This window comes from Hordeum vulgare, chromosome 1H (assembly GCF_904849725.1).
Source record: "Hordeum vulgare subsp. vulgare chromosome 1H, MorexV3_pseudomolecules_assembly, whole genome shotgun sequence".
NCBI lineage: Eukaryota > Viridiplantae > Streptophyta > Magnoliopsida > Poales > Poaceae > Hordeum > Hordeum vulgare.
The window spans coordinates 500017801-500031416 of NC_058518.1; the positions used below are offsets into that span (position 1 = coordinate 500017801).

Genomic DNA, 13616 nt, shown 5'->3' on the forward strand with positions numbered 1-13616 from the left:
AAGACGTATACAACCTTTCCTTTTTCCGAATTGAAGAGCATATATGCAGCAATGTCTACATCCAACCTGTCTGTTTCCCTCTTTGGAGCTAATGTGAGATGCAAGTTTGGTCACTTTGGTTGGAAGAATTTTTCTAGGCAAGCAAGTTGGACAAAACTCTACAGTTCCGTTCTTCTAATCTTGGTACGAGCCTGAAATGTACTGATTTTTTTAGCATAGCCTGAAACGTACTGATGAGCCAGCCTATAGGGGCAGCCTTCGATGAAGAGCTCAGTTGGGCCTATGTTAAAAGCCCATGATACCCGTAAAGCACAGGCCCATTTTCAGCACTACGTGTACCGGTTTTCTGGTCTTCATTTTTTTTTTCACTTCCCATTCCCTGCTTTAGTTGCAAGTTTGGTAACTTTGATTGGATGCTTTTTTAAAACAAAACTTGAGTACGCAGAACTATGAAGAGAGCAATCAATTGGAGGTTACCCCTTGCTGGCGACCTCTAGATTCCTTGAAAGCACGTCAAGTGATGTGTTTAGGCGTCCATCATGTGTTGGCCCTCCTTCTCGATTCCATTCTTTGTTTTATCATACTCGTTTTCGTGTTTTAGACGGGTTTTTGTGGGCTTTTTGATTTTTCGGTTTTCGCCCGCTTTTCCCAAGGGTTTGGAGAACAAAAAACCTTTTTTGCACGAAAAACATAATTGTTTCCGTGAGAAGTACACATCCACACTTTGAAAAAAAAAATATGCACCTTTTCAAGAAGCACGTATGAGTTAATCGTGGAGGCACATATTTACTTCCGAGAAAAGCACAACATATATTTGATTCTCGTGGAGGCACGTATTTATGTGCGCGATAAACATAGAAAAAATGAAAAAAAATATTGGCTCTAGGACTTTCATCATTTTTTTGTTGGCATTTTTTCGGTTTGGTTCTTGATGTTTTTTTTATATATTTTTTCTGTTTCTTTTATCATTTTAACATGAGATCTAGTTCTAAAAATTACGATGCGAGATATTCAACGATGAAACCGGTTCAGGATTAGACACATGATTCAAGAGATCAAACATTTTGAATAAACAAATCTTCAAGGAAAATGAAAGAATCTTATGTTGCAACAAGTGGCGTACATGCAGAGTGACAACAATCAGCGCCAAAAAACATGAACATGTCTTGAAAAAATGTGAATAGTTTTTGTATTCATGACCAAATTTTAAATTATAACAAACTTTCAAAAATAGTAGAATTTTAGTAAAATTTCAAACATTTATCGAAAACACTGAAAATAGCAAAGAATGTTTGAAATTCCTTTTTTCAAAATTAGTGACAACTTTCAAAATTGTGATTTTTCTTTAAAAAATGAATAACCTTTTGAATCCGGAACAATATTGATACGTCTTCAACATATCGATGATTTATGAAGTATTCATATCTTGTTTGTCTATGTTTACAATACGTTTATATGATTTGGATGCACTTTATATGATTTATTAAGAACTATCTCGGACTAATGTATCTCGGACTAATGTTCTTTTCAACACAACTATTCTAGTACGAACTCTACGACTGTTTGTGACACATATAGGAATATCCCAAAAGATTGATCGGAAAGAATAAATTTGAGGTGGTTCGCTCCCTACAACAACTTCTTATTATGTTCTCCGCTAATAGGAACTTTTGAGTGATTCTTTGTTTGCATGTTGAGCTATGATCATACGATTCTACTATGTTAGCACTCTCTCTCTCTCTCGCCCTCCCCCTCCCCCTCCCCCTCTCTCTCTCTCCCTCTCCCTCTCCCTCCCTCCCCCTCCCCCTCCCTCCTCCCTCCCTCCCTCCCTCTCCCTCCCTCCCTCCCTCTCTCTCTCTCTCTCTCTCTCTGGTAATTATAAGGATTTATGGAGCTAAGACCTGCCTGAGGAAGTGCAAGGGGGGCACAAGCCAACAGGGCACCCCCAAGGCCATGCCCTCATGGCTTGTGGGGCCACGTGGCTCCTTTGACCCTAATTTAGTCCTATAAAATCACGTCTTGAGATAAAAAATCAGAGAAAAGTTTTCATTGCGTTTCACGAGACGGAGCTGCCACCGTCTCATGTTCTTCCTTCGGAGGACTGATCTAGAGTCCGTTTGGGGCTCGGAGAGGGGGATTTGTCGTCGTCGTCATCACCAACCCATCTTCATCAACGCTGCCATGATGCTCACCACCGGCAGTGAGTAATTCCTTTGTAGGCTTGCTGGACGATGGTGGGATTGGATGAGATAGATCATGAAATCGAGTTAAGTTTGATAGGGCTTGATCCCTAGTATCCACTATGTTTTGAGATTGATGTTACTATGACTTTGTTATGCTTAATGCTTGTCACTAGGGTCCGAGTGCCATGATTTTAGATCTGAACTTATTATGTTTTCATAAATATGAGAGTGATTTCTATCCTATCTTCCAAGTTGTAGTTACCTATTACGTGTCTTGATCCGCATACGCCAAGGTGACAATGATTGGGATTCTTTCCGGTGATTGCCATAATTTTAGGAGTTTATGTATTCACCATCTGTTAATACTTTGTTCCGGTTCTCTATTAAAAGGATGCCTTGATATCCCTTAGTTTCCAATAGGACCCCGCTGGCACGAGAGTGTAGGACAAAATATGTCATGCAAGTTCTTATCGCAAGCATGTATGATTATATACGGAATACATGCATACATTATATTGATGAATTGAAGCTAGTTTTGTGTCGCCCTAGTGTGTAGCTGTTACATGATCAATGTCATCTAAATCATTATCCCTCACCGATCCACGTGCCTACGCTTTACATATAACGAATCTTGCTAAGTTACTACTATTGCTACTGTTGTCACACCCGCTACTAAATTGCTAGTGTTACTACTGTTACAAAATTACTGCTATCGGTATTATTGTTACTACTATCATTTATTGTGCTACTAAATCCTTGCTACATAGAGGTATCCCACGTGAGATTGAAATGACAACTTAACTCATACGACCAATAAATATTTTTTGGCTCCCCTTGTGTCGGATCAATAAATTAGCATGAAATAATATCCGTGAAGATTGTCGCAATCCCCTATACTTATGGGTTATCAAGACCTTTTTATGGCTGTCTGGCTTACATGCTTAGTGGCTTTATTAGGATCAGTTAGGATGCCTATTAAAAAAATAGCCAAAATCTCAGGTATTCCACAGAAGTCCGAGGAATATCCCCCGCGTCGCCACTGAAGCTAATATAAAATGCAAGTTCAGCCACTTGATAGGAAGCTTTTTCTAGAAGTTGGTTAGCGATTTCACATTTGGGAGTGCTCCATTTCATCAAAATCAGTTTCACTTCATCAAATTCATTTTAGAATAGTTTCATACACAAGCCATAGCACTATCAAGAGAATATTTGACTTCCATCTAGCTCCAACTTCAAAAATAAAAAAATGGTGAAAATTATCTATTTGATTGGTTGAGGAGGGAGAAATTAAGGGTGGTAGTGGTGAGTAATTTTTCCTCAACTCCAGCTTCTAGAGTTTTTTGAAACACCCTCTGAAGAGGTTCATAAAAACTTTCTAGTTTTTCTACGGAGCGGCATATCATGAAACCATCAAGTTTGGCTTGTCTTTTTGAAGCAAAGCTGAATTTAAAAGAGCATGGCAGTCCCAAACAGGCGCTGCCCTAAGTATGCTGATCAATCCAACTCAAAAAATAAAGTATGATTGTCAATGGTTTTTTTTAATGGAAATATATGATGGTCAGTGCTCATCTTCTTCGTCCAAGACTCCAAGGCTCAAAATTTACAGGCCGTGGAGCACGGCCCTTTAGAAGGCCGAAAGGGGATAACAAGCCCTAGAATGAAAGACCGGAATGAAGAAAAGACCAAAAGCAAAGTCATGGAGCCACATCCCCGGATTCCACACACGACGACATGGAGATCACGAGTGCGACCTGATAACAGAGTACCAACACCTATCATCATCCCTACCTAAAGAATACTGAGCATCCGACACGATCCATTTCCCCCGAACACCTATCACTCGTCATCGTCGTCGTCCATCGGGTCCTCGTCCTCATCATGGTCCGAGATATCCTCTATCTCGGAGGCGTTTGGAGCGTCCGGGCCCGACGCTCGCTGCTCCTCAATCTCCATGCGAAGGAAGGTGTCGCAGCTGATCTTCGCCGCTTGTAGTACCGCCGGGCAGCCTGGTTGAGCAGATGAACTGAAGCTGAGGACGGCCTCATGAAACAAAGGAACAAGGGGGTGCGGGGAACTACTGTGTATACCTGCAACGGGGCAATTCGGAGCTTGGTTCGCCCGGATGTACCTCAGGATTGGATCCCTGTCATAGATGTGCCTGCAATCGGTGCTGCAGAGGGAAAGTTAACATCATCATGTCAGTATTTCTGAAATTGAACTTTTGCGCATAATTTAGCTGCTGTGATTTCTAGCGTTTCTGAAAACAAAGGTTCTTTTTTTGAGGGTGAAAACAAAGGATCTGTTAACAGAAGGAAAAAAGCTTTTCTTATAGCACCCCGATCCTAGACAATGGGGAAACAAATCTATTTGCAATTTAGCACACAGATATTTTAGCTGTCTGCACTCTCTAGCATTTTTGTTATTTCATCAAGTGGTGAAACCCCTTACTTGAGCAAATAAATAAAAATTAATAGTTAGTTGTTTTGACCGACACCAACTCCAGTGGTTCGATTCACAGTTGCAAACTAGTTCTACTGACACACAGGATTAAGACCAAGCTTTTCATATACCATGCGGATCCTACACAGTGGGCCTACAGATCTATTTGGAATTCAACATCCGCAGATATTTGGCTGCGTGCATTTTATAGCATTTTTTGCATACTTCGTCCAGTGGTGAAGCCCCTTGCTTGAGCAAATAAATCAAAATTAATAGTTAGTGGTTTGATAGGATACCAATTCCAGTTGTTCGATTTACAGTTGCCAACTAGTTCTACTGACACACAGGATTAAGAGCAAGCTTTTCATATAGGATGCAGATCCTACACAGTGAGGCTACAAATTCTAATAATTTACTATAGTATGCACATAAAAAACAAGGACAACCAAATCTGGTGGTTTCAAAGATACTGAAACGGTATTTAGAGGCAAATACAAACATAAGTAGAAGTGCACTATGAGGTATTGAATTGTGCCTACAAACTTTGCTCCTTTTTCAGTTTGAAAACAAAACTTCAATCAGTTTTTATTTGGTGGGTGTTCTTTCAACAAACATTTACAGTAACGAGTGGTGCTCAAGCATGTTCACAGACAACACAAATTTCATAGTAGAGTATGAAAATAAAACCAGGCACTGACTGCTTACCAGCGAACTGGATTTTCCAACTCAACTATAGGCTTCAAAGTCAATGGGCAATGCATATTTAGGATGCAGTTCTGGGTGCTAGTCATAACAAGTTCCTCTTGTTCATCACCAGGCATCGGTTGACCTGCATGGTGAACCTCCTGGCAGAGACAGAACACAAGCACACAAAAGGTCAGGCACTTCGAAATCATGCACAAACAGACACATTCCTTGCCATTAGTATCCCAACAAAAGTTAAACAACTTTTGCGCGCAGCTCTGGGCAATACATCAGCACCTGGCAAATGCACCTACAGCACACAATTGCAGATAATCTTCACGACAATCAGAAATAAGAGTCTCTGAATCGCATACCCAAACAGCCTCTTTGAACTGCCGTATGAGCTGATCCTTGTGTCCCGACGACCGCGAGGTCCCCTTGACCTTGGCAACCTCCCCCTCGATGAGCTTTCTGAAATCCGTCGCCTTCCCAAACCAACAAACAGAGTGCAGACAGTTAGCCCAAATTTGCCCCCAATCCGAACGCCCCCACCACACAGAAGCGCCACGGCCCGCACCTGGTCAGACGGCTGGTACGCGCCGGGCACCTGCTTGACCGCCTCGGCGAGGTACGCGCACTCCTCGTACGAGGCCACGAGCTCCTGCACCGCGTCCTCGAGCTGCTTCACCTGCAGAAATCCACGCGGTTCGGGGGGGTCAGGGGTTTCGAGGGGAGGCGGGATTCGGGGGCTAATGGGGAGCGGCGGCGTGCCTTGTCGGACTTGCCGGCCCTCTCGTACTCCACGGCGAGGGCCTTCATGGAGCTGAGCGCCTTGCGCATGTCCTGCGGGTTTGGGAATTTTGGCAGGGGTTAGGGTTTTGCGGGATGAAATCGGAGGGAGGATTGATTGGTGGGGGAGACTGGAGAGGTGGGCGGGGAGAGGAGTTGTTACCAAGACGAGGGTTTGGGCCTCCGCCGAGGTGGCGTCGGCCGCGGTGGCGAGCTTCGTCGCCGCCGACGACATCTCCGGCGAACTCCCGCGGTTCCCCTTTTTTTTCTCCGCGGGGGAATGGAGGGAAGCTGGACTGCTGGAAAACCTATTTGACGCTCTTTGCGTCAAATAGTCGGGCAAACGCACAGTGCGAGATCAACTGGACAGCCCCATCTCCCTCTGCAGGCTGTTTCGTTTTTTGCTTTATTTTGTCCTTTTAACTGTTTCGTTTTTCTGCTTTTTCTTTTCGTTTTTCTGTTTCTGTTTCAATTTTTTTTATTTTTTCTATGTTTATTTTCAAAAAAACTAAGTTCATGTTTGAAAATTATTTTTGAAATTCAGAAAATATTGTTGCTTTTATAAAAGTGTTCTAAATTTCAAATAAATGTCGTGTACCAAAAACATTCATAACTTCAAAAAATGTTCGGGATTTTACAAAAATGTTCAACATTTTCAACAAATGTTCGTGATTTTAGAAAAATGTTCCTTTTTTACAAAATGCCATTTACCGGGGCTTCCATTCAAAGCTTATCACATTTCTCCTTCCGACTTTCCAGCACCGGGCAGGTGTCAGACTCTATACATCGTGTTACCACTTAGCAGAGTCCTCTGTTTTTAATAAACAGTCGCTACCCCCTGGTATGTGCCGCTTAATTTTGCTTTTCCGTTTTTCATTGCTTTAATTCGTAACAGGTTTTCCTTTTTTTTCAAAATGTGTTTATTTTTCAAAAATGTTCGTCTTTCAAAAATTGCTCTCATAGTAGAAAAACTGCAGGTAATTAAAAAAATGTTTTTTCATAAATTGAACAGAGTTTACAAAAAATGTTCTTGCTTTCAAATTTTTATAAAATATGTTCCTGTTTTACGAAAAATGTTTCTCTTTTATAATTTTTGTTCACAAATTGTAAAAAAATTCAAATTTTGTTCACCAATTCTTAAAACGTTCATGATTTGAAAATGTTGATTATTTTCTGAAATATATTTACCTTTTAAAAAATGTATGTAAGTTCAAACTGTGTATGTAAGTTGAAAAATGTTCACGCTTTAAAATTTATTTACAGATTTTTTAAAATGTTCCTTTTTCATAAAGTTGTCACAATTTTCAAAAAAATGTTCTTGCTTTCACATTTTATAAAAAATGTTATTGTTATACGATGAAACAAAGCCCCTATTATGTCCCCCAGATTTGCACATTCTTCATCCCGTTTTGCCATTGTGCATTAAGTAATCCAACGTTTGTGGAGGAAGCTGCAATGCACCACATGTTAGCTTATAGGCCAGATTTGGGTCCTACATTCTTCACTACCTTAACTACTATATTTGTTGAGGTGAAGGTCTTACTTAGTAGGCAAATTCGAGCTGTTGTTGTCTCTCTTTTAAAATCTGTTCACAAATTGAGAAAATGTTTCAGTTTTTTTCACCAATTCTAAAAAAAATCATGACTTGAAAATGTTTTGGAACTTTCAAAATTGTTCTACTTTTCCTAAAAAATGTTTGCTTTTTCAAAAAGTGTACGCCAGTTCAAAAAATGCCCGTGTTTCATAAAGTGTAAATAAGTTGGAAAAAAAATCCGCTTCAAAAATTGTTTACATATTTCAAAAAATGATATTTTTCCATAAATTGGTCAAATTTTAAAACAAATGTTCTTGTTTTGACACTTTTACAAAAAAATCTTATTTTAAATAAAATGTTTCGCTTTTTCAAAATTTTCCTCACCAATTAAAAAGTTGTTCAAATTTTGTTCACCAATTCTAAAAATTTTCATAATTTAAAAATGTTTAGGAGTTTTATAAAATCTTCTTCATTTTCTAAAATATGTTTCCCATTTTAAAAAATGTCCGTAAGTTCGAAAAATTTTCATGTTTCAAAAAGTATACATAAGTAGAAAAAATGTTTTTGCTTCAAAAATTGTTTACAAATATTTAGAAAAGTAGTTTTTTTTAAATGTTGTATGCTTTCAAATGCTCCTGTTTTCAAATTTCTTGTTTTTTTGAAAATTCTTCAAAAAAATTTAAAAAAATCATCTATAATTTTTATCTGAAAATACAACAGTTGATTAAGTTTGAGAAACTCAAAAAAAATCAAAACATAAAACCTTTTAGGAAAAAGAGAAAGAGAAACACAAATGAAAATAAAGAATAAGACAAAAAAGCAAAACAAATAAATAAAAAGAAAAAAAAACGAGCTGGTTACCTGGGCCAGCCTAGTTGCCTTGCTTGCGGCGGCGACCTAGTGGCTTGCCTATGCGAAGGTACCCTATCGGACGCAAAATGCGTCCAATAGTAGGTTCCGGATTGCTAAATCTTGTAGACCATGGCATGTATACGCAGTCGTGGCCAAACGGGCCAGCCTGGCACGACACGGTGTGCCCAGATCACTGGTAGAAAACAGGGCTATCGTTCGGCCCTGGCCAGCCCATTAGTCCCGGTTCTTGAAGAACCGGGACCAATGGGGGTATAAGACCCGGTTCGTGAGCCCAGGGGGCCGGCGGGGGCCTCGTGGGCATTGGTCCCGGTTCGTGTAGAACCATTTGTCCCGGTTCGAGCCACGAACCGGGACCAATGGTCCTCGCTGCTGGCCCACAACCATTGGTCCCGGTTCGTGGCATGAACCGGGACAGAAGGGGTGGCTTTAGTCTCGGTTCATGCCACGAACCGGTACAAATAAGTTGCCTATATATACCCATCGTCGCGGCAGAGCACTCTGTTTTTTTTTACCGGCGAGGGGAGGGCATTTTGGTGCTCTAGCTCACCTCCTATGCACATGAGGTGTTCGATGAAATGCCCGAGCCACAGTAGTTAAGCTTTCTCCTCTCGAAGCTCGACCTAGGAGCTTCATTTTTCCCGAGATTTGTCTAGATTTAGGGGTCCGTCACGCCCCGTCCCCGTTTTCACCGTCGTTGATCGCCCGCGCCGATCTCGTCGCCGGCACCACCGTGGTGAGCCTCTTGTTCTTATCTTCTTTATGATACTTGTCTGATTTTCTTACTTTAGATAGATATTTGTCTGATTTTCTTAATTTTGACACACATAATTATATGTAATGCACGCGGATGAACCGGCAATGGATGTATGGTGACAAACACACCTCCGAGTACATTAAGGGCGTGCATATTTTTCTCCAAGTGGCTCAGGCAAACAAGCAGAATGGTTTTATGTGTTGCCCATGCAGTAAATGTGGGAATACGAAGTCTTACTCTGACCGAAAAATCCTTCACACCCACCTGCTTTACAAGGGTTTCATGCCACACTATAATGTTTGGACGAGGCACAGAGAAATAGGGGAAGAAGAGGACGATGAGAACTATGTGCTCCCTGAATACGGTGATGCTGCAACGGGGGGAGCTGCTGAAGATCAAGAGGAACCAGACGATGTGCCCGATGATGCTGCAACAGGGGAAGCTGTTGAAGATCAAGAGAAACCAGACAATGTGCCCGATGATGATCTCCGCCGGGTCATTGTCGATGCAAGGACGCAATGCGAAAGTCAAAAGGAGAAGCTGAAGTTCGATCGCATGTTAGAGGATCACAAAAAAAGTTGTACCCCAATTGTGAAGATGGCAACACAAAGCTGGGTACCGTACTGGAATTGCTGCAGTGGAAGGCAGAGAATGCTGTGCGTGACAAAGGATTTGAGAAGCTACTGAAAATATTGAAGAAGAAGCTTCCAAAGGATAATGAATTGCCCGACAGTACGTACGCAATAAAGAAGGTCGTATGCCCTCTAGGATTGGAGGTGCAGAAGATACATGCATGCCCTAATGACTGCATCCTCTACCGCGGTGCGTACGAGGATTTGAACGCATGCCCGGTATGCGGTGCATTGCGGTATAAGATCAGACGAGATGACCCTGGTGATGTTGACGGCGAGCCCCGCACGAAGAGAGTTCCTGCGAAGGTGATGTGGTATGCTTCTATAATACCACGGTTGAAACGACTGTTCAGAAACAAAGAGCATGCCAAGTTGATGCGATGGCAGAGTGAGGACCGTAAGAAAGACGGGAAGTTGAGAGCACCCGCTGACGGGTCGCGGTGGAGAAAAATCGAGAGAGAGTACTGGGCTGAGTTTGCACGTGACCCAAGGAACGCATGGTTTGGTTTAAGCGCGGATGGCATTAATCATTTCGGGGAACAGAGCAGCAATCACAGCACCTGGCCCGTGACTCTATGTATGTATAACCTTCCTCCTTGGATGTGCATGAAGCGGAAGTTCATTATGATGCCAGTTCTCATCCAAGGCCCTAAGCAACCCGGCAACGACATTGATGTGTACCTAAGGTCATTAGTTGAAGAACTTTTACTGTTGTGGAATGGAAACGGTGTACGTGCGTGGGATGAGCACAAACAGGAGGAATTTAACCTGCACGCGTTGCTGTTTGTAACCATCAACAATTGGCCCGCTCTCAGTAACCTTTCAGGACAGACAAACAAGGGATACCACGCATGCACGCACTGTTTAGCTGACACCGAAAGTATATACCTGGGAAGCTGTAGGAAGAATGTGTACCTGGGCCATCGTCGATTTCTTCTGACCAACCATCAATTTCGAAAGAAAGGCAAGCATTTCAAAGGCGAGGCAGGTCACCGGAAGAAGCCCGCCATGCGTACCGGTGATCACGTACTTGCTATGGTCAATGATTTACACGTAATCTTTGGTAAGGTCCCGACGGACTAGCTGTTCTGAGTGACGCTGGGGGACACGCATCCATGTGAATGAAGAAATCTATATTTTGGGACCTACCCTACTCGAAAGACCTAGAGGTCCGCTCTTCGATAGACGTGATGCACGTGACGAAGAACCTTTGCGTCAACCTGCTAGGCTTCTTGGGCGTGTATGGGAAGACAAAAGATACAGCTGAGGCACGGGAGGACCTGCAACGTTTGCACGAAAAAGACGGCATGCCTCCAAAGCAGTATGAAGGTCCTGCCAGCTACGCTCTTACCAAAGAAGAGAAGGAAATCTTCTTTGAATGCCTGCTTAGTATGAAGGTCCCGACTGGCTTGTCGTCGAATATAAAGGGAATAATAAATATGGCAGAGAAAAAGTTTCAGAACCTAAAGTCTCATGACTGCCACGTGATTATGACGCAACTGCTTCCGGTTGCATTGAGGGGGCTTCTACCGGAAAACGTCCGATTAGCCATTGTGAAGCTATGTGCATTCCTCAATGCAATCTCTCAGAAGGTGATCGATCCAGAAATCATACCAAGGCTAAGGAGTGATGTGGTGCAATGCCTTGTCAGTTTCGAGCTGGTGTTCCCACCATCCTTCTTCAATATCATGACGCACGTCCTAGTTCATCTAGTTGACGAGATTGTCATTCTGGGCCCCGTATTTCTACACAATATGTACCCCTTTGGGAGGTTCATGGGAGTCCTAAAGAAATATGTCCGTAGCCGCGCTAGGCTAGAAGGAAGCATCTCCATGGGCCATCAAACAGAGGATGTCATTGGGTTTTGTGTTGACTTCATTCCTGACCTTAAGAAGATAGGTCTTGCTGAATCGCGGTATGAGGGGAGACTGACTGGAAAAGGCACGCTTGGAGGGGAGACAATAATATGCACGGACGGATATTCTTGGTCTGAAGCACACTGCACAGTTCTACAGAACTCTACCTTGGTGACCCCTTATGTCGATGAACACAAGAACAGTCTGCGCTCCAAACACCCGGAGCAGTGCGACGACTGGATTACATGTGAACACATCAGGACTTTCAGCAGTTGGTTGGAAACACGTCTCAGAGATGAAAACACTGTTTGTGATGAGCTGTACTCGTTGTCCAGGGGACCATCTTCGACTGTTACGATTTGTAAACGATACAAGATAAATGGAATACATTTTACACGATCGCCCAAGATCAAAAGAGCACCAACCAAAACAGCGGTGTCCACTTTGATGCAGCCACCGAGAGGGGAAAGGACATATATTATGGTTACACAGTGGACATATGGTAACTTGACTACGGAGTAGATTTTAAGGTCCATTTGTTTAAGTGCAAATGGGTCAATCTGTCAGGAGGCGGGGTACACGTAGACCCACAGTACGGAATGACAACAGTGGATCTGAACTATCTTGGGTACACTAACGAACCGTTCGTCCTAGCCAATGATGTGGCACAGGTTATCTATGTGAAGGACATGTCTACCAAACCGAGAAAAAGAAAAAAATAAGGAAGCGAATACATCATACGATGAGCCAAAGCGCCACATAGTTCTTTCAGGAAAAAGGGACATCATGGGAGTGGAGGGCAAGACAGACATGTCCGAAGATTATGAAAAGTTTTATGAAATTCCTCCCTTCAAAGTCAAGGTTGACCCAAGCATCGTGATAAATGATGAAGATTATCCATGGTTACGACGCAATAAGGAAAGGACACAAGCGAAGAAAAAGTGAAGAATTTTCTCCACAACTATTATGATGATACCATGCCAACTTTCAACCTTTTTGTAGTTCATTTGAAATGCATGTTGTAACAGACAGGTGAGTACTGTGCTTCTCCATTCATCGTCTCTACACTCACGGCTTATAAAACCACTGCAAGTGCCTCTCGCTTGGAGAGGTGGGACTAAAAAACAGGTGCAGAAATAATCAACTAAAAAACTCTTTTACTGGTTCATGCCACGAACCGGTACTAAAAGGTGCTCGTGGGGCCCAACCTTAAAATCTGTACCAAATAAAATGCCTTTGTACTAAAATTATATAGAATTTTGTTGAAAACATTAAAAGCAAAAGGAATTATCATAGAAGAAAATAAATAAGTAATTAAAATTTTGTTACAAACTTTAATAGCAAAAAGAATTATCGTAAAAGAAAATAAATAAGTAATTAGAAACAAAAAAAGCAAAAAAATTGGGGGAAAATTAAAATAAAGAAATCAACTAAAAAGCTTTTATAAACCTCTAGTATTATTGAAACTAAAATTATATAGAATTTTGTTACAAACTTTAATAGCAAAAAGAATTATCATAAAAGAAAATAAATAAGTAATTAGAAACAATATAAAATAAAAAAATAAGTATTTTGTTGTAAGTAGAAACAAAACAAAATAAGCTAACTAGCACTTTAAATTTAAGTAGAAACAAAACAAAAAACAAAATAAAAATAATGAAAAAAAAATAAAAAAAATAGATTTGAATTTAGAGAGAAATTCAACCTAAATTCAAAGTGCTAGTTAGCCTAACTAGCTCTTTGAATTTAAAGTGCTAGTTAGCCTAACTAGCTGTTTGAATTTAGGTTGAATTTTGTCTCTAAATTCGTACGCTCGACATTGCAGCCGCGGCGGAGCTTATAAACAGGCTCGGAGCCCTTCGCTTGGCGAGG

The 13616-nt window shown here is 41.5% G+C and overlaps 1 protein-coding gene across 1 annotated transcript; it reads right to left on the reverse strand.

Annotated features, from left to right (window-relative positions):
- Positions 1 to 3695: 3695 nt before the first annotated feature.
- LOC123419534 (E3 SUMO-protein ligase MMS21) lies at positions 3696 to 6403 on the reverse strand. The gene is made up of 7 exons (XM_045107179.1): positions 6259 to 6403; positions 6078 to 6149; positions 5884 to 5994; positions 5681 to 5791; positions 5328 to 5467; positions 4271 to 4353; positions 3696 to 4189 (listed from the first exon to the last, which is right to left on the reverse strand). Exons 1-7 carry the CDS (start codon positions 6328 to 6330, stop codon positions 4020 to 4022), a joined length of 759 nt encoding a protein of 252 aa, XP_044963114.1. The 5' UTR covers positions 6331 to 6403; the 3' UTR covers positions 3696 to 4019.
- Positions 6404 to 13616: the final 7213 nt, after the last annotated feature.